Here is a 19,140-nt window from a genome sequence, read left to right as displayed (position 1 = left end):
CTCTTGCAAAAACTAATGAAAGAAAGTTGCTATATTGTAATTTGAAAATCCATATCTTGTGTGTAAAAAACTAATTTTGATATTTTTAGTACTTAACTCAATGTTGTTTTGATTGGATCTCGAAGATTTTGGCGCTTGAATTTTGGAAGAACTTGTCACTCTCATCAATATTGGAGACTATATCAAAGTTATTAGACATCAAAACAGCATATTGTTTATTAGTACTTTAAGTGTATGAATAGTATATATGATATATCAGTCTAACATTTATTCATGTAAAACGGGAGTGCATATGATTTTATTAATATTTGAAATAACGAATCGGGTACTGCACCAGTTGCACCATTTGCATCGAAGTTCAAAAACGTCCAAGTTCCTAAGGGACATTAACGACTGAAGAATTTCTCCACCTAATTGGTTCAGGGAGAGATCTAAGTACTCTAAACGGCTATAGTTGCGTAGCCCAGAAGAAATTGCACCAGAGAATTCGTTGGTGGTCAAAGCAATTTCGGGTCCAAGGTGACCTGAAACCCCATAGGAAGAGAGATTCAAGGTTTTGATCACAATGAATCCCAGCCCAAGAACAGGGGGTGGAATCAGAGGCATTCCAAACAGGGACAAAGGGAGTCTCAATAGTCCAGTGGCTTTGAAGAGACAATAAGGTTAGTCATATTTCCTGACATGACTTGTGTTTGAATCAATCAAGTGGTTCACTACATCTCTCATCGTTGGCCTCTTGTTAGCCTCCCTCTCTGTGCATCTCAAAACCACCATAAGCAACTGCTTAATCTGCTCCTTCTCATCAGAGTTTACAGCTTCTTCCACCAGCCTTGGATCAACAATTCTATCTATTTCCTCCGTCTCGTTCCATACCGACCGAACCCAAGCCATGATACTCCCGAACTCCGTAAATGATGCATCTGATGGCTTCTTTCCCGTTATCAGCTCAAGTAAAACCACCCCATAACTGTACACATCTGAAGCTTTGCTCTTTGCTGCTGAAAATGCATTCTCTGTCACAACCCCAAAACACAATTCAATCCTTCAGAGGGAAAAAGAAAAAACACGAGCATCCAGAGCTAATTCAAAATATATGTGTAGAATGATACCTGGTGCAATGTAGCCAATTGTACCCGCAAAAGAAGAAGAAGTCGTCGATGCAGAGGTCTGATCCAGCAGCTTTGCAAGACCGAAATCACCGATACGAGGTTCCATCTCTGAATCTAGAAGTATATTCTGCGGTTTGATGTCTCGGTGTATTATAGGAGGATCACAATCGTAATGGAGATATGCTAATCCATGAGCAATTCCAGTGGCTATATTATAGCGGACTTTCCATGTTAGAGCTGGAGATGGATTCATCCCATGCAGCACATCATAAAGGCTTCCATTCGGCTGGTACCTGTAAAGCAACAGACCATGGTCTTTTCCCAACCAAAAGTCTTCCAAAGTGATTAAGTTCCGATGCCTAATGTTGCCAACAGTTCGAATTTCTTTAATCATGTTCTGCCTTCCCCCTTTACATCCTACAAATGTAAGCTTCTTTACAGCAAAAGTTCTATTTGAATCTAGGGAAGCCTTATAAACAACGCCATGTGCTCCTCTCCCGATGACGAATCGCTCATCTAGATTATCAGTAGCCTCCATCACCTTGTTGAGCAAGGAAGTTTCTCCCACTTGAACAGAGGTCTCAATGTTTTGTTTGTTTCTTCTTCTGTAAGCAAACTTATAAACCAATCCAAGAAGCAAAAGAACAATAAAGATCGAACTTCCGAGAGCTATCATTGCAATTTGTATATTGCTAAGACGAGAGCTTGAACGGCTAGCACAAGGTTTGATACTGCTTGTTCTGCTGCAACTTAACCCATCTAGTCCATCACAGCTGATGCACAGCCCAGGGTTACCGGAGAACAATGAGGGATCAGAATTCAGCAACTTCATTAATGTCTGTGGCACAGGACCCGTGAATAAATTATCAGAAATGTTAAGCTCAAGTAAGGATGAACTTAGTTCGCCAAGAACGCTTAAACTTCCAGTCAAATTATTGTGAGATATATCTAACTCCCCTAGCTTGTCCAAACTAGCAAGCTCAGAAGGTAGTTGGCCAGTTAACCCATTGTTACTGAGATTCAAGGAATAAAACAGATTCTTCAATGCTCCAAGAGATGAAGGGATTTCACCTCCAAACAAATTGCCACCAAGGTCTAGCAGTGAAAGGCTGTCAAGTTCTGACAATATATTCGGGATGCCTCCAGTAAATCGATTCTCTTTTAAAATCAACGTGGATATAACTTTCCAGCTGGACAAGCTACGAGGTACAGAACCATTCAATAAATTGAATCCTACGTCGAACTTATCCAGTTTGGTACAATTTGACAGAGAAGATGGTAAAGGTCCTTCCAAAATGTTGTGAGACAAGCTCAAACTTTGAAGGTTCACAAGAGATCCCAACTCATCAGGTATACGACCTGTAAGCTTGTTGCTCGACAAATTAATCGAGGTGAGATTGATGCAATTTCCCAAACTTGAGGGAATTGTTCCATTCAGGTTGTTTTCACTGGCATCCACGAACCGAAGGCCATGATTTCTCTTAAATTCTGGCAGGGTCCCTATTAGATTATTCCTTCTCAAAATCAACCTCTGAAGAGTCGAACACGTTCCAATATCTGAAGGTACCCTACCTTGAAATTGATTCAAACCTAAATTTAACACGCGTAATGTCTTTCCCGAGCATAAATTAGGTGGAATTCGACCAACGAACTGGTTATTAGTGAACTCCACCTGCACTAAACTACTGTTGAGCCCCAGACTTTGAGGTATAACTCCAGAAAACTGGTTGTTAAACACAGATATATTTTTGAGGTGCTTGAGCTCAGTTATTATCAAGGGCAGTTCCCCAGAAAGGTTGTTGTTGTACACAATAATATGCTGGAGACTTGCAATCTTCCAGATGCTAATAGGAATCTCACCAGTCAAGCTATTTGAAAACAATTGAAGGACCTCTAACCCATGTAGCAACCCCAATTCATTCGGGATACGTCCCTCGAGTTGGTTGACGTACAAATCCAGTTCTTTCAAGGATTTGCAATCCCCAAACTCGGAAGGTATATTCCCTGATAGTTGATTTTTAGAGAGATCGATAGTCATAAGATTACTTAACCGACCGATGGAGGACGGAATATGACCTGTAAGGCTGGAATTTACAACGAGCAAGGTTCTTAGGCCACTGCAGTTGCCCAGCCCAGCAGGTATACCTCCACTGTAACCATTGAATGACAAATCTATATATTCTAAACTCTGGCAATTGCCGGAGCCCAAAGGAATTGGACCCTCAAGATTGTTGTGGCTGACACCCAAATTCACAAGATTATGAAGATGGTTAAGAGTATTGGGCAACACTCCCACCAACTGGTTCTGGTTCAAGTAAAGATCCTGTAATTGGCTACAGTTCCCTATGGAAGAAGGTACGGTTCCAGACAACTGATTTCCATACAAATACAGATGCAACAGCTGCTTCAAATTCCCCACATTTGAAGGAATAGAACCGTTGAGACTATTTTCACTAAGATACACATACTGCAAATTCAGAATTTGAAATAAGGAGTCGGGTATTGCACCTGTTAGAACATTGGAATGGAGGTTCAAAAACGTCAAGTTCCTAAGGTTCGTTAAGGAATGAGGAACTTGTCCACCAAATTGGTTAAGGGAGAGATCCAAGAACTCTAAATGGCTACAGTTGCCTATCCCATAAGGAATTGCACCAGAAAAAGTGTTGGATATCAAATCAATGGTACGCAAGTGGGTCAAATTCCCAATTTCGGGCCCAATCTGACCTGAAACCCCATAGGAAGAGAGATTCAAGGTGATGACACGAAGGTTTTTATCGCATTGAATGTTGAACACAACTCACTGTGGGAAACACTCGCTCTCTTTATTAAGACCAATCGAGAAGAGAATACAAGACACTCTGTAGAATACTTCTGCTTTTTATTGTTTTTAGATTTCTTGGATGAATAACCTAGGTAGGGTGGGGGTATTTATACTAAGAGTAAACAATCTATATTTAACCAATCTAAATCTAGACCTAACCGATTTGAATCTAGACCTAACAAATTGAATCTTTCTCCTAAAATATCTACATCTCTTTCTCCTAAAATCTCTACTAAAATAAATATACTGGGCTCGTACAATTAGGCTTGACTCTATTGGGCTAGTACAATTATTGGGCTTGACTCTATTGGGCTAGTGATGATATTTCAACACTCCCCCTCAGCACTAGTCCTCATTCGCTGCATCATGTTGAGCTGACAGCGAAAGCTCTCATGTTTGCTAGTATTCAACCCTTTTGTAAACAAGTCTGCCACTTGGTCATCTGTCTTGATCTGCTGCATCTCAATTTCTTCCTTTAGGACCTTCTCTCTAATGAAATGGTAGTGCACCTCCACATGCTTTGTTCTAGCATGAAACACTGGATTTTCTGCAAGGCGAATCGCAGATTGGTTGTCGCAAAGAAGTGATATTGGATAGTCAATTTTCTGGTGCAAATCTTCCATCAAGAGTTTTAGCCATGTACTTTCCTGGGCTGCTCCAGCCGCTGCTCTATACTCTGCTTCTGTAGTTGATAATGATACTGTTGGTTGTCTCTTGCTACACCAAGAAATTGTTCCCGAACCAAACTTGAACACATACCCAGTGGTTGACCTCCGAGTATCGTGGTCTCCTGCATAGTCAGCATCACAGTATCCAACTAGCTTGCAGTCTTTGCTTCTTTTGTACAAAAGACCATAGTCGATTGTACCTTTGATATATCTCAAGATCCGTCGAGCTGCATCCAGATGAGGCTTCTTTGGACTTTGCATGTATCGACTCATAACCCCAACTGCATACGAGATATCAGGTCGAGTTAAAGTTAGGTAGATAAGACTACCTACTAGTTGTCGGTACGTTGTTTCATCGTTCAACTCTTTGCCTTCATGTGCACAAATCTTGGCATTTATCTCCATCGGTGTTGAAACTTGCTTGCACTCTAACATGTTGAACTTCTGAAGCATGTCTCTGGTATACTTTTGTTGGCAGAGAAACAGTCCTTCATCTGTGCGATCAACTTCTAGGCCTAAGAAGTGTTTAAGCTCTCCTAGCTCTTTCATCTGAAAGCGTATTGATAAATTTTCTCTTGTTTGATAAATTTCTCTTTCATCGTCCCCGGTGATAATCAAATCGTCCACGTAGACCAACACAATTGTCAAATTTCCTTCTCTTTCTTTGATGAATAGGCTTGAGTCTGCATGCGCAACTGAATAACCACTTTGGGTAAGAAATTCAGCAATCTTACCATACCAAGCTCTCGGTGCTTGTTTCAGTCCATAAAGAGCTTTTCTAAGCTTGCATACATAATTAGGATTAGCTGCACTCTCAAATCCCTTTGGTTGGTTCATATAAATCTCCCTGTCTAGCTCTCCGTGCAAGAAGGCATTCTTCACATCCATTTGCCACAGTTTCCAATCTTTACTTGCTGCGAGTGCTAGCAGAACTCGTACGGTAGTAATCTTTGCCACTGGACTGAATGTTTCATCATAATCTAGTCCATATTGTTGAGAAAATCCTCGAGCCACGAGTCGAGCCTTGTATCTCTCGATTGATCCATCCGGTCGACGCTTTATTTTATAGACCCACTTGCAAGAGACGGGTTTGATATCTCCTAGTCTTGGCACTAGTTCCCAAGTTTGATTATGCTCCAAGGCTATAATTTCTTCCTCCATCGCTTTCTGCCAAACCGAGTTTTGTGATGCTTCTTCATATGTCTCTGGTTCGTAAACTCTATCTTCTACAATAGCTGCATTTGCATACTTAGGATTTGGCCTTCGGATTCTATTTGATCGCCTAAGTTGTTGATGTGTTGTTTCATTTTTATCAGATTCGCTTGATTGAGTCACCTCCTGCTTGTCAATATCAATGTCGCTTGGATTTTCAGATGCATCGAAATTTGATTGAATTTGTGTAGTTTGCTCCCCCAGCTTCTGTTGTAGAATTTCTTCAATGTTTGAATCTGATAAGACTTTCTTCTCCGAGGACCACCATGTAGATGCTTCATCAAAAACTACATCTCTTGATGTATAGTATTTTCCACTTGTTGGATCACAGCACCTCCATCCTTTTCTTTGATTGTCGTATCCAACAAATACACACTTGACTGCTTTCTTGTCAAACTTGCTACGTAGATGGTCAGGCACAAATACATAGCAAACACAGCCAAATACTCGGAAGTAACTAATTGTAGGTTTCATATCCCATAGTATCTCAAATGGTGAGACGAACCCTAGCTTTGGTTGAGGAAGCTTGTTGATCACATGGGCAGCAGTTCGCATAGCTTCAGCCCAAAATCTTCCTGGAACGTTCTTTGCGTGTAACATGCTTCGACAGGTTTCTGCAAGGTGTCGATTCTTTCTTTCTGCTACACCATTTTGTTGTGGCGTGTTGGCACATGTAAATTGACGTCGTATCCCACACTCGTGTAAATATTGATCGAACTCATCTGACGTGTATTCTCCGCCATTGTCTGAACGTAGACAACGAATCTTCGCTCCTACTTCTCCTTCGACCATCATCTTGAATTCTTGAAACTTTGAGAACGTGTCAGACTTTTCTTTCATAAAGAAAATCCACACATATCTTGAGTAGTCGTCAATAAATGTCACCATATACCGCATTCCGCTGATCGATGCTTGTTTGACTGGGCCGAACAAATCAGAGTGAACTAACTCTAATGGTTTCTTTGCTTTGAAACTTGACTCTTTGTATGGTAATTGATGAGCTTTACCATACTGACATCCAGCGCAGACAACGTCTGTTTTGACTTCCAGTTGTGGTAGACCTTTGAGCATAGATTTCTCCATAATCAGCTTCAACTTATGGTAGCTAATATGTCCCAATCTTGCATGCCATAGATCTGTCGTCTCATTCTTTCGGGTCTTGTCAACATAGGCAGACTCTGCAGATAGAACGTAGACAGACTCCACTCTTCGTCCTTCTATCGTCGGCTTTCCTATTATCTTAACATCTTGATAAACTTTTACATCTTCTGGCCCAAACAAGACATAGCTTCCTGATGTTGTTAGTTGTGACACTGACAACAAGTTCTTCTTTATACCCGGTACATGATAAACATTATGTAGCGACACTGTATCAGACTTATTGCCAGGCATGATTGTCGTATTGCCGATTTGAGCAATTGATAACTGTGTGTTATTTGCTGTACGTACCATACGACTTCCTTTGTACTCTTTCTTGTCTTGCAATTTTCTCTGATCGCCAGTCATGTGATTTGAACATCCTGAATCAACGATCCAGTCATTCTCATAGTTGATATGGTCTTCCATTGTCGCCATGAGTGCTAGCTCGTCTTCTTCTATGGGACATAGTACCTCTGCATCCCATTCATCTTCTATCTTCTTTTTGGATATTGCCACATTGTTTTCAATGGTCTTTTTCCTGGACCAACAATCTCTAGACATATGGCCCTTTTTCCCGCAGTTATAGCAAATACCACCAAATCTCGTTCTTTGAAAACTCTTGTTGTCGTTCTTCTGAGCTCTCTCAGGTTGTGCAATCCCTTGGTGGCTTCTTCTTTTGTCACCATTGTATCCACGTCTGGTAGACGGCCTATTATTGCTCTGACTTTCACTCGTGTAGAGTGCTTCTTCACCCTTCAACGTGAAGCCTCCCATTTGTTTAGCCATGGCTTCTTGGCTGGCTAACAAATTTTCGAACTCTACCAGTGATGGTTGAGTGGGCCATCCTTGTACAGCAGCAATGAAGCTTCGATATTCTGGTCGCAATCCGTGGATTATAATCCTCTTCATTCGAGATTCTACAATGGCGGACTTTGGGTCTAGTTCAGTAATCTCCCGACAGATCGATTTGACCTTGTGGAAGTACTGAGCAATCGTCATATCACGTTGTGAAATTGACAACAACTCATTCTCCAGAAGTTGTAGTCTCGTATCATTCTTCTTTGAGAACAACATCACGAATGTGTCCCATGCTTCTTTCGGTGTCTTGTCATCCCAAATATGTTCTAACATCTCTTCTCCGATGGTGGTCTTCAAGGCAAACATTGCTTTGCCTGCTTTGATTCTCCATTTGCGCAAGGCGTCGTTAGAATCCTCCTCTGGCGGCGTAGTTTCACACCCGCCAACGATCTCCCAAAGATCCTGTCCTTGTAAATAGGACATCATGCATGTTGCCCACGTGTTGTAGTTGTTGTTGTTGAGTTTCTTAATTCCTCCAACGATTTGGAAATCACTCATCGTGTTGGCCATACCTCAGTAATACCAAACAAGTTCTTTTGACACAAGACTTGCAGAGTCACAGACTTCTCACGACACAAAAGAAACTCACTCACCACTAATCTCAAGAAATCGTTTCTGATGTGGAAGATCAGGCAGAGCTGCAACCACAGAGCATACTAAGGATTCCAAGAGATCAGATAACCTACACTAACCTCGCTCTGATACCAAATGTTGAACACAACTCACTGTGGGAAACACTCGCTCTCTTTATTAAGACCAATCGAGAAGAGAATACAAGACACTCTGTAGAATACTTCTGCTTTTTATTGTTTTTAGATTTCTTGGATGAATAACCTAGGTAGGGTGGGGGTATTTATACTAAGAGTAAACAATCTATATTTAACCAATCTAAATCTAGACCTAACCGATTTGAATCTAGACCTAACAAATTGAATCTTTCTCCTAAAATATCTACATCTCTTTCTCCTAAAATCTCTACTAAAATAAATATACTGGGCTCGTACAATTAGGCTTGACTCTATTGGGCTAGTACAATTATTGGGCTTGACTCTATTGGGCTAGTGATGATATTTCAACATTGAATCCCACCCCAAGAACAGGGAGTGGAATGAGAAGCATTCCAAGCAGGCACAAAAGGGGTGTCGGTAGTCCAGCGGGCTTGGAGTGACAATAAAGCCAACCCATCGGAGGTTAAACCAGAAACGAGACAGATTGGGAACGAGAAGCATACCAGTAGCAAGAAATGGTGGGAAGCAAGCTGCATAGCAACGTAACCCACAAATCTGCACCAGAAGAAGCTGCAAAAGCGGCAGAGTTGAGCTGGAAAAAGAAAGTCGGTTGGAGACTTGAAAGAAGTTTGAAATGGGAAAGAAGGAGAGAAGAAGAATGTTATTGGGAAAGGAGCAGAAGGAGAGAAGAAGAATGTTATTGGGAAAGGAGCAGAAGGAGAAGCAAAATCGGTGTGGATGCTGGTTGGCAGCTGCAGAACCTTGCAGCCGCTTTAATCACTCCCAAGTGTGAACGCATTGTTTCAAACTCCTCTCCATAAATATGTTTTCATTCAAATTTATTTGATTTTCAAATCGTTGGCTTTCGTGATGCTTCCTTCTAAATTATGTATTTTAAAAAATAGTCACACTTGTTCAACCTTTCAAAATTTTTATCAAGTTTTTGTTTTCACACGTTTTTCTTTTGCTTCTTTAGAAAATTATAGTTTATAGAACACTTGGAAACAAAGTGAAGTCAACTTTTACAAAAGTAAATTCATGTATTTTTAAAACGTGGGACAATTAATCTCAATGACATATAATCTAAATAAAAACTGGGTAGTCCAGTGGCACCCCAACTGCCTTGCCTTGGTAGTTTAACTATTACACGACCGAACCAAAAAAACAAGAACCAAAACAAATCAAAACAAAAAAACAACATTGTTTCATAGCTTATAGGTTCAGAAACACAAACTCTTCGACAGCAGGAACTTCTCCAATTTTCCTCAGACTTTCCTTATTGGGTTCTTCATCCACCCCGATCGCCATTATCGCCCTTTTCTTCCTCGTCATCCTCCCCACGCTCATGAAGTTCACATTTACATTGTTCTCTCCCAGAATGCTCCCCACCCGTCCGATCATCCCCGGCTGGTCCACCTGCCGGCACAGGATTAACTTCCCTTCCAAACTCACGTCCACGTTGAACGATGCTACACGTGTCAGATGCGGCACCCCGTATTTCACCTTCCCTTCGATTGCCACCTCACCGTTCTCGCTCACTGCGCTGGCGAACTTCGACTCCACGTTGGATATCAGGATTTGGATCGTGTCCACGGGAAACTCCGGTGGTGCGTTCACTTCCACCCGCTCCTCGCTTATTCGGAGCCCCTTTTGCTTGGCCGTGAAATCCGCGTTCACCAGGTTTATATGGTTGTCCGAGATGGGTTCGATTATGCCTTTCGTGATCATGGCTCGTAACAGCCTCGTGTCTAAATCGTCTGGGGTTCGCCCTGTTCTGTACACCACTCTTATCGATTTTATCCCGCTCCCTCCGGCCACCAGCTGCACCGCCAGCCGCCCCAGTTTCTCAGCCAGTACCACGTACGGTGCCAACTCCGACAGTACCTCTGGGGCGACCATGGGAGCGTTGACGGCGGTGGCAGAAAGTTCACCGTTCAAAGCTCCAACGACAGCTTCGGCTATTTCAATGGCAACACCTTCCTGAAACATTTGCAATTAAAAATGCACAATTTTACTTACCTCCCTAAATTCATCGGAAAAATTATACACATCAATTTTGGTGTAGAAAAGCAAACCTGTGCTTCCTTAGTGCTAGCTCCAAGATGAGGCGTGACAGTAACATTCTTATGCTGCACCAGCTTGCTGTCCTTCGGCGGAGGCTCCTCTGCAAAGACGTCAAGCGCCGCCTAATTTCACCAAACACCAATAAATTAACGCATTCCATTCCCATTCAATAGAAATCAAAGCGTAGGATTGAAATTACCTGGGCAACCACTCCGCTATCGAGGGCTCTAACAAGGGCATCTTCATCAATAACACCTCCTCTAGCAACATTAATCAGACGAGCCCCTTTCTTCATCAGAGCAAAGGTGTCATCGTTGAAAATCTTTGAGGTCGTCGGAGTGAGCGGCATGTGAAGCGAAATGAAATCGGCGGTGGAAATGGCTTGGTTGAAGGACACCAATTCGACGCCGATGGCTCTGGCTCGGTCCACCGGCGCGTAAGGATCGTGCGCTATTACTTGCATCCCTAATCCCTTAGCGCGTCTCGCCACTTCCGATCCCACTTTCCCGAATCCCATCACTGCCAGTGTCTTACCCACCAGTGACACTCCCACGTACTTGTTTCGTTCCCACTTTCCTGGAAACCCATTTCAACAACTCTCCACAGTTACTCCATCTTTTTTTTCTTTCTACTTTTAAAAATATTAATAATGCAGATATATATACACGCACCCTACCTGCCTTTCCGACCAGTGTTTATGTTTTACTTTTATAAAAATAAATTGATTATTAACTTTTGTTTTTTCCAACCAGTTTCTTTGTTTTTTTCCCCTACTTCCTCCTCATGCATGTGTTTCCAGATATTATAAACTTTAAAAAAATATTTTTTTATCTTTAAAATTTAGCAAATAAATGAAATTATAGTAAAAAAGTTGTGAAGAAATAAAAACAGTTTTAAGAAATCAGAGCGAAATTAGTAATCAATTTTTTTTTCCAGGTCAGAATTTGGGTCTTTCTTTGAATTTTTGGTCTGAGAACAAATCTTTCACCTGACAAGGTGATTGATTCGTGTCATATACGTTTATAGATGCCAATACACTACCAGCCAAAACAGAGGTACGGACCAAAAATAGTTTTTTAGCTTTAAGCAGAGGCTTTTTCAGTAGAATCCTGCTCAGATTTTCAACTTAAAATCAAGCACAACAGTTCAAGATCATTTTTCTTTCAAAAGAATTCTTCAGTTTGGAACCTGGGTTACTAAGTATTAGCAGATCTAATCGTTAAAACAAAAGGGTGTTTTTGAATTTTGGGTCGCAAAACAGAGCATCCATTACCGACCTGCTTTCATGGAGGCATCAGCTTGAGCGACGTTACGAGCCATGGCAGTAAGCAACGCAATTCCATGTTCGGCGGCCGCGATGGTGTTGGCAGTCGGAGCATTCACGACAAGACAACCGAACTCAGTGGCGGCCTGCAGATCCACATTGTCGATACCGACGCCGGCTCTTCCGACAACCTTCAACCGCCCTTTCGCCGCTTCAAAGACCTGTCGATTGACCGTGGTGCCACTTCGAACAATTAAGGCGTCGCAGGAAGAGATCTTGGCGCAGAGCTGTTCCGGCGAGAGGTCGTAAGCGCAGTCAACGTCGCCGAAGCTCCGGAGAAGCTTCAGACCGGCCTCTCCAAGTTTCTCGGCGACCAAAATGGTGGATCTTGTGTTGGGGAAAGTGGGGTCGGCGAGATCGGAGGTGTGAAGCTCCAAGGTTTCCACCGTCTTCAAAACGCTGCGGATTGGAATAAAATTGCAGCGAGAAGAAGAAATGAAAGAAGAAGAATGAAGAGTGGGGAGGAGGTTGAGAGAAACAGAGGAGTTGGAGATGGAGAAAAGAGGGGATTCGGGAATGGAGGGTGCGAGGGAAGAGGAAAAGAGGGCATTTGCAGAGGAGGAAGCCATTGGAGATGGATTTGGAAGGTGAGAGTGAAAGGGGGCCGAAGGGAATTTGAATGGGGGAGGAAACAGGGTTGAGTTTATGTTGATGGTGGAGAAATGGGGTTGGGATTCTTAAAATAGGAGCGCTGAAATTTAGGGACTGATTAAACATCATTTACCAACCACTTAATCTAATGCTCTTCTCCTCCTAAAAAGAGTTGAGAAATTGATATGCATTTATATAATTAATGGGCATCTTAATAATAATATTAAAGTACAAAACAAATGTAAGTAAATTAATTATTGTTATTTAATTACGCATTTACCCCCACGTCAGAGCATGTGGCGTGTCTTCACTTAAATCCACAAGGCGACCAATTAATAAAAGGTTTGAAGGTTGGATCTAAAACGGGGGCCCACAAGGGAGGGTTTCTCCGCTCTTAGAGGAACGCTGCCCATCTGACCAACCCCCGGACGTGGCGTCTAGAAAAGGGCGGAAAGGAACTTTTTTCTTCTTCTTAATATCAGTAAAAACTATCTTTAAACATAATTATATTTCATGTGTGTCTCATACTGAACTTAGAAATTTAATTCCAATTTAAACCATTTTTCGAGTATTTTTATTAAAAGAGCAAAATTGGAACAATACTCTATTAATTTCGAGAATAAGTTTATAATTTAATATACTATTTATTTAATAAGGAAGGTGATCTTTATTCTTATTCTAGGCGTGGTCAAAAGTGAAACAAGGTTCGACCTTGTGATGGGCCACGTTTTTTAAGATGAGAATTATTAAAATTCCTTCTTTCCACTGTCCAGCCCAGTGATAAGGAAAAACAACAGAAAACAATTAGATATAATGAAGCCAAAATTACTATTTTGCTCCGATCAACGGTGTCTGCCTGCCGGTTCCGTCGCCGCCGTGGCCCATCATCGTGGCCCGTTACAATTTATTGATGTTATTGAAACTGAAACGGCCCAATACTCCGGGGTTGGGCTTATTGGGGGAAATGGGCCTTCTGAGTTTAAAGCGGGCTTGGGTTGCATGGACCGCTCACACGGAGCCATAGCATAGAGACAAAAGGACGTATTAGCCATTGGGCGGTGGACGTGGAAGTGATATATCAATTGGTCCAAAGAACACGCTCCGTGCCATTCTGAAATAATTGGCCCTTCCAATAATGCTCCAACTCCATTGGTTCGTGTTTCTTACGCGCCTTCCCCACGCGTCGCCCCGTCCTTCTCCATAATATGTATATGATTCCCTCGATCTAATATATATATTATATATAAATTTCTTTCCTAACACCCCCAAAAGTTAAAAAAAAAAAAGAGAGAGAGAAAAAAGAAAAACCAAGAGATAGGACGGTCTTCCTTCTCTCTCTCTTCTCTCTCTCTCTCTCTCCCTGGTTTCATTTTTGTTTTTGGACATAAAAGTATTTTGGTTTTCCCCTTTCCCCTCTTCCAAGAACTTTCTTTCTGCTTCTTCATCGAGATCGATTTTCTTAATCGTTTCTTCTTCTTCAATTTATTTGTTTTTTTTATTTTCTGGTGGGTTCGATTCTGATTTCTATTGGGTTCTCCTTCATCGTCGTTGTTGTCGTCATCATCATAGGCACAGAGATGAGACCGCTTCAGCCGCCGCAGGGTGTAAATCCGGCCACCGATCGTCCTCGTCGCCGCCCGAATCTAACCCTTCCTCTTCCGCAGCGGGACAATTCGTCTTTGGCTGTTCCTCTCCCTTTGCCTCCGACGTCTTCTAACGCCGCTCCTCCTCCTTCCACCAGTCAACTCCACAACGGCAACCGTCCACCGGAGCCTCAGCCACAGCCTCAGCCGCAGAAGCATCAGGTTTTCAGCCTCGCCGACTTTGAGCGAGTCAGTCGAATCGGAAGTGGATGCGGAGGCACCGTCTACAAAGTGATTCACCGTCCCACCGGCCGCGTCTATGCTCTGAAGGTCATTTATGGAAACCACGAGGACGCGGTTAGGCTTCAGATGTGCCGTGAGGTTGAGATCCTTCGCGACGTTGACAATCCCTATGTGGTCAAGTGCCACGATATGTTTGATCACAACGGCGAAATCCAGGTTCTCCTTGAATACATGGATCGAGGCTCCCTGGAAGGAACACACATCCCTCAAGAACATCATCTCTCCGATTTGGCTCGCCAGATTCTCAGCGGCCTCGCTTATCTCCATAGCCGCCGCATCGTACATCGCGACATCAAACCCTCGAATCTCCTAATTAATTCCCGGAGGCAGGTTAAGATCGCCGATTTCGGCGTCGGTCGAATCTTGGAACAGACGATGGATCCTTGCAATTCCTCCGTTGGAACTATTGCGTACATGAGCCCCGAGAGAATCAATTCCGATCTAAATCAGGGCCAGTACAATGGCTACGCAGGGGATATTTGGAGTTTTGGGGTTAGCATATTGGAATTCTACCTCGGACGGTTTCCTCTTGCTGTGGAGAGGCCTGGGGACTGGGCGAGCTTGATGTGTGCTATATGTATGGCTCAGCCACCGGAGGCGCCGCCCACCGCGTCGCCGGAGTTTCGCCATTTTATTGCCTGTTGTTTGCAGAGAGAAGCTCGGAAGAGATGGACTGCAGCTGCACTACTGGAACATGCGTTCATAGCGGGGAAAAATGGAGCGGCGAGTCAGTACCAGAATCAGCAAACTCATCACCAGAATCTTCGTCAACTATTACCTCCGCCGCCCCTTCGTCCTTCCAGCCTTTCTTGAGAGAGAGAGAGAGGAGACTGATAATTTCTCATATTGGTTTCTCCTTTTTTTTCTTGAATTACTCTGTCTTCCTAAGAAGCATGACGCCATTGTTGTCCTGTAATTTTTCTGGAATAGCCGAAGGAATGGGGAAATGATTTGCTGGATCAGTAAATCTGTAATCTTTTGCCGATGGCTTAAATTCAAGCCTTCTCGAATTTGATCAGCTTCTTTCCCTCAACTCTTCAAGCTCTTTAGATTAGACTGTGGTGTTGTTTTGGATATATGGGTGTTCATTTTTTGCTTCTCTTTTCTTGCCATTCTCAGCCGAAGTTCGCATATTATTAAAGCCTACTCTTAACCGAAGTTAGGTATCATAAATTTGATCTGTAGAAAGGAAGAAATCCCACTTTCTGGCTTTTGCTCAATCATTTGAATTTGTTTGTGAAATCAAGTAGGTTGTAAAAGTTACACAAGAATGGCGTAGGGACCCAACTTTCATTTGATGATTAGGATAGTGTTTTCTTTTTGGCACTTCAATTCTAATCTGATATAAATGGCAGAGGGGGCTGGCTTCATGGGGCGATGAAGCATTTTGACTTTGGAATTGACCTTTTTTTTAATGGGCCAGACGAAGAGAAATCGCTTAAACCCGTTTCTCAACCGTGCCCAATGCCATTTTCACTTGCAGAAGCAGAGCAGCCATCGTCTCAAAAGAGATTGATTTTTACAAGCAAAATACTCCAATGCTGAAAACCCAAAAGTCCACTTTTTTTCTCAGCTAGTCCTCCATTTCTCTACGGGGTTTCTCCCTTTTTTCCCTCTGCTAATTACCCACCAAACAAAACGCAGCAGTTACTCCTTTGAAACTGAAAAAGCTCAAATTTTTAATTGTACGGATGTTTTGAGTTCTTTTCCAAACTAACAATGGGGGTGGATCGAACAAGTGTACGGCTACTTATTCTGTTTTATTATTGTTAATTTTATAAAAATTACACTTAATAAACAAGTCAAAGCTAAGCTAGGAAGACGCAAGAGGACGATATTTCGCAGAAGCTTCCTAGCTGCTGTGGAGCTTGCCGTCTTGCCTTCCCTTCCTAATCGCCACCCACTCTCGTCTTCTTCATCGCTCGATCTATTTATTATTTTTGTGAACTCGAGGATCTTATTTCGAAGATCTTTCCTTCTGTCTGGCCTTTGCCGACTGTGGTCACCCAAGTATTTATTTTTAAGCAACCGAATCAACCTATACGATCTAATCTAGTGGGACCCGATTGTTTCTTGTCTTACTTTCGCCTTCTTGCTTTTGAGGTTGGTATCTCAGCTCCATTCGAGGAGTTCTTAATCATTTTGCAGCTGGGATTCGACCTGGATATCCTCGTTGCGTCACTTCAAGTTCATCTCCAGTCTGGTAAATGCTCCCCCTCACTCTTTCTATTCATGCACTCACTAAACCTCGTCCTAATCTCGACTCGATCTGGTTTCTTCTTTCTGTTAAGTTAAAAATGCTTCGGAGTTGACATGTGGAAGATGAAGTAGCTGATGGGTAGCACATGTAAATCTACCCAGATTTGTATTTTACTGTAGTTTTGTCTAAAAGGGTCTTTGGTATTGGAAGTGAAAAGGGTTAATTGATCGAGATAACTATGCTTGCAGATGGGATCGATAGAGGAGGGAACAAATTACCTATCTGACGAAGATATTCCATTGAAGGGAACTCCAGTTGCGAAAAACTTATCGCATAGCTTTGACTGTGAGACGGTTCATGTGCGTTCCTCCCCAGATGATAAAAGATGGTGGAAGACTAACAACATTCGTTTTAGACCTCTTGAAAGTGCTAAAATAGTGTTGATTAAAGCAAAGATCAACTTGTTACTTCCTTTTGGTCCTTTGGCAATCCTGCTACATTATTTAACTGGAAAGCATGTAAGAAGTAGTACTCCTCTTCATGATCTTACTGGTTGCATTCTGAAATTTGTGTTAAGCAAATGACATGACTAGATTTGAGAAGAAAGAAATGGTGGAAGACTTGTATTTAGCAAGCCTTCTACGAAACAGAAGCTCCTAGACAATCAAATATTTTTCCTAATTATTTGATTTGATGAGGATATGGTTGACCTTGTTGTGATGCTTTATATCATCTATTGATGTACTCATAAAATCTTGGATCTTCGAACATTCTAACTTTAGGATCTTTTTGCTGCTTAGTACCGTGGCTTGTATGATCTGTCTCATGGTTCATAATTCCTTGATAGTCAGCTTTATATGTCAGGGTTTGGTCTTCTTTTTCACTTTACTTGGAATTACACCTTTGGCAGAACGTCTTGGTTATGCAACAGAGTAAGATTTGGCCTCCCATATTCTGCGTTTAGGATTTCATATTATTTCTATTGTGCTACACTTACGTTTAAAAATACTCATCATGCAGGCAGCTTGCTTCCTATACTGGTCCAACAGGTACAATTGCTAGCATGATCTGGCATTGCTTGTTTTGGTCATTTTGTTTATTCAAGTAGTTCCTCAATTGATTTCTATGGCTGTTCGGTTAGTTTCTCTAGTAACTCATGTTTTAATGGATTTTGCAGTTGGTGGTCTTTTGAATGCAACATTTGGAAATGCAACCGAAATGATTATATCGATTTATGCATTAAAGAGTGGGATGATTAGGGTTGTTCAACAGTCGTTATTGGGATCAATCTTGTCGAATATGCTCCTAGTGCTTGGTTGCGCTTTCTTCACTGGTGGGATTGTTCATCATAAGAATGTGCAGACTTTCAATAAGGTACAAAGTTTTGAGCTCTAGGAAACTTTCTTCACCGGTGGTGATATTTTACTCAATTTTCTTGGTTTACATTTAAATCTGACTATTTGGCAACAGGGTACTGCTGTTGTGAATTCAGGATTGTTGTTAATGGCTGTTATGGGAACAACGTTTCCGGCTGTGCTTCATTTCACCCACACAGAACTTCATTCTGGAGAGTCAGCATTGTCTCTTTCAAGATTTAGCAGTTGTATAATGTTAATTGCATATGCAAGCTTCCTTTTCTTTCAACTAAAAAGTCAGCACAATCTCTATGGTTCTCTTGATGAGGTGGGTCTAAAAAATGCAGAATCAAGGAAATGGCTATCTATCTTTTCCACGCAGTAGTTTCATTTCAAACTGAGATGCTTTTAATTCTAATGGTTTTAGCCTTTTTATATTTCTTTAGGAAGGTGATGGTGAAGTTGAGGAGGATCCTGAGATTTATGCTTGGGAAGCAATTGGGTGGCTTGCTATCTTGACTGTATGGGTATCGATTTTATCTGGATACCTTGTTGATGCTATTGAGGTAAACTTTATTCTAATCAGCATTACAACTTTATTCTAATCCATGGCTTGACTCTAATGTTTATTCATGGTAATTCAAAGCTTTTCTTTAGTGAAGCTTACAAACGTTGTTCAGTAGGTTTCTTTTCTGGAAACCGTTGATAAAATAACAGCAAGAAGATATAGAAGAACAAAAACTATTTTTTACTCACCTAAAATGTTGATGTTGTGCGAATCTCTTAACCTCAAAATTCTACGGTTGAACAGGGAAAGTTTCTAGTACTACCACCGTACAAACTCCTTTCATTTAGCATTTGACATGTCATTTAGTGATATATATATATATACACACACATGCTAGGTTTCTAGGCTTCGCACCATTCTTATATATTTCTTGTATGACAAGTATTGAATAGAAGTAGTATGAGAATTTTTGTGTACTACTATAGCACTATAATTTTTTCTGATTAAAACAGTAATCCTATGGGACCAACCCATATTCTATGGTCTGTTCTCATATGCCTTTGGATCACGCATATTTTTTATATGAAGTCTTCAAATTTCGCACTTCCATCTTTATCTTGGTCGCTGGACTCTCGAATTTTTTCCCTCAAAAAAAAAAAAAAAAAAAAAAAAGAGA

The 19,140-nt window shown here is 41.7% G+C and overlaps 4 protein-coding genes across 5 annotated transcripts in view; 2 read left to right on the top strand and 2 right to left on the bottom strand.

The window, feature by feature from the left end:
- Nucleotides 1–270: 270 nt before the first annotated feature.
- On the bottom strand, nt 271–9,306 carry LOC111493131 (receptor-like protein kinase). Its single transcript, XM_023142749.1, has 3 exons — nt 8,893–9,306; nt 1,110–3,894; nt 271–1,013 (listed from the first exon to the last, which is right to left on the bottom strand). Exons 1-3 carry the CDS (start codon nt 9,070–9,072, stop codon nt 664–666), a joined length of 3,315 nt encoding a protein of 1,104 aa, XP_022998517.1. The 5' UTR covers nt 9,073–9,306; the 3' UTR covers nt 271–663.
- Nucleotides 9,307–9,579: 273 nt separating this feature from the next.
- LOC111493010 (D-3-phosphoglycerate dehydrogenase 1, chloroplastic-like) lies at nt 9,580–12,665 on the bottom strand. The gene is made up of 4 exons (XM_023142575.1): nt 11,878–12,665; nt 10,800–11,176; nt 10,612–10,722; nt 9,580–10,516 (listed from the first exon to the last, which is right to left on the bottom strand). Exons 1-4 carry the CDS (start codon nt 12,491–12,493, stop codon nt 9,749–9,751), a joined length of 1,872 nt encoding a protein of 623 aa, XP_022998343.1. The 5' UTR covers nt 12,494–12,665; the 3' UTR covers nt 9,580–9,748.
- Nucleotides 12,666–13,808: 1,143 nt separating this feature from the next.
- LOC111493349 (mitogen-activated protein kinase kinase 5-like) lies at nt 13,809–15,500 on the top strand. The gene has a single exon (XM_023143017.1). It carries the CDS (start codon nt 14,093–14,095, stop codon nt 15,212–15,214), a length of 1,122 nt encoding a protein of 373 aa, XP_022998785.1. The 5' UTR covers nt 13,809–14,092; the 3' UTR covers nt 15,215–15,500.
- Nucleotides 15,501–16,209: 709 nt separating this feature from the next.
- Nucleotides 16,210–19,140, top strand: part of LOC111493348 (vacuolar cation/proton exchanger 3-like) — a 4,730-nt gene continuing 1,799 nt past the window's right edge. Inside the window, exons 1-8 of one of the 2 annotated variants that reach the window (XM_023143015.1) lie at nt 16,210–16,604; nt 16,693–16,748; nt 16,850–17,119; nt 17,466–17,533; nt 17,622–17,650; nt 17,779–17,975; nt 18,072–18,284; nt 18,403–18,522. In XM_023143015.1, the coding sequence (XP_022998783.1) occupies nt 16,850–17,119; nt 17,466–17,533; nt 17,622–17,650; nt 17,779–17,975; nt 18,072–18,284; nt 18,403–18,522 (897 nt within the window). In that variant the 5' untranslated portion in view covers nt 16,210–16,604; nt 16,693–16,748. The remainder of the gene's footprint in view (nt 16,605–16,692; nt 16,749–16,849; nt 17,120–17,465; nt 17,534–17,621; nt 17,651–17,778; nt 17,976–18,071; nt 18,285–18,402; nt 18,523–19,140) is intronic. The other variant, XM_023143016.1, reaches the window with a different exon arrangement.

This window comes from Cucurbita maxima, unplaced genomic scaffold (genome assembly GCF_002738345.1).
Source record: "Cucurbita maxima cultivar Rimu unplaced genomic scaffold, Cmax_1.0 Cma_Scf00018, whole genome shotgun sequence".
In the NCBI taxonomy this organism is placed as follows: domain Eukaryota; kingdom Viridiplantae; phylum Streptophyta; class Magnoliopsida; order Cucurbitales; family Cucurbitaceae; genus Cucurbita; species Cucurbita maxima.
This window is presented reverse-complemented; position numbering and strand designations above follow the sequence as displayed.

Bases quoted from the DNA above. Each gene is read 5' to 3' on its own strand.
- LOC111493131 (XM_023142749.1), bottom strand. From the start codon at position 9,072: ATGCAGCTTGCTTCCCACCATTTCTTGCTACTGGTATGCTTCTCGTTC. The intron at 3,895-8,892 runs ATTCAATGTTGA...GTTGTGTTCAAC, and splicing joins CTCCCTGTTCTTGGGGTGGG to ATTCAATGCGATAAAAACCT. The intron at 1,014-1,109 runs GTATCATTCTAC...GGGTTGTGACAG, and splicing joins AATTGGCTACATTGCACCAG to AGAATGCATTTTCAGCAGCA.
- LOC111493349 (XM_023143017.1), top strand. From the start codon at position 14,093: ATGAGACCGCTTCAGCCGCCGCAGGGTGTAAATCCGGCCACCGATCGT.
- LOC111493010 (XM_023142575.1), bottom strand. From the start codon at position 12,493: ATGGCTTCCTCCTCTGCAAATGCCCTCTTTTCCTCTTCCCTCGCACCC. The intron at 11,177-11,877 runs GTCGGTAATGGA...ATGGGTTTCCAG, and splicing joins TGATGCCTCCATGAAAGCAG to GAAAGTGGGAACGAAACAAG. The intron at 10,517-10,611 runs GTTTGCTTTTCT...CAAATGTTTCAG, and splicing joins CTAGCACTAAGGAAGCACAG to GAAGGTGTTGCCATTGAAAT.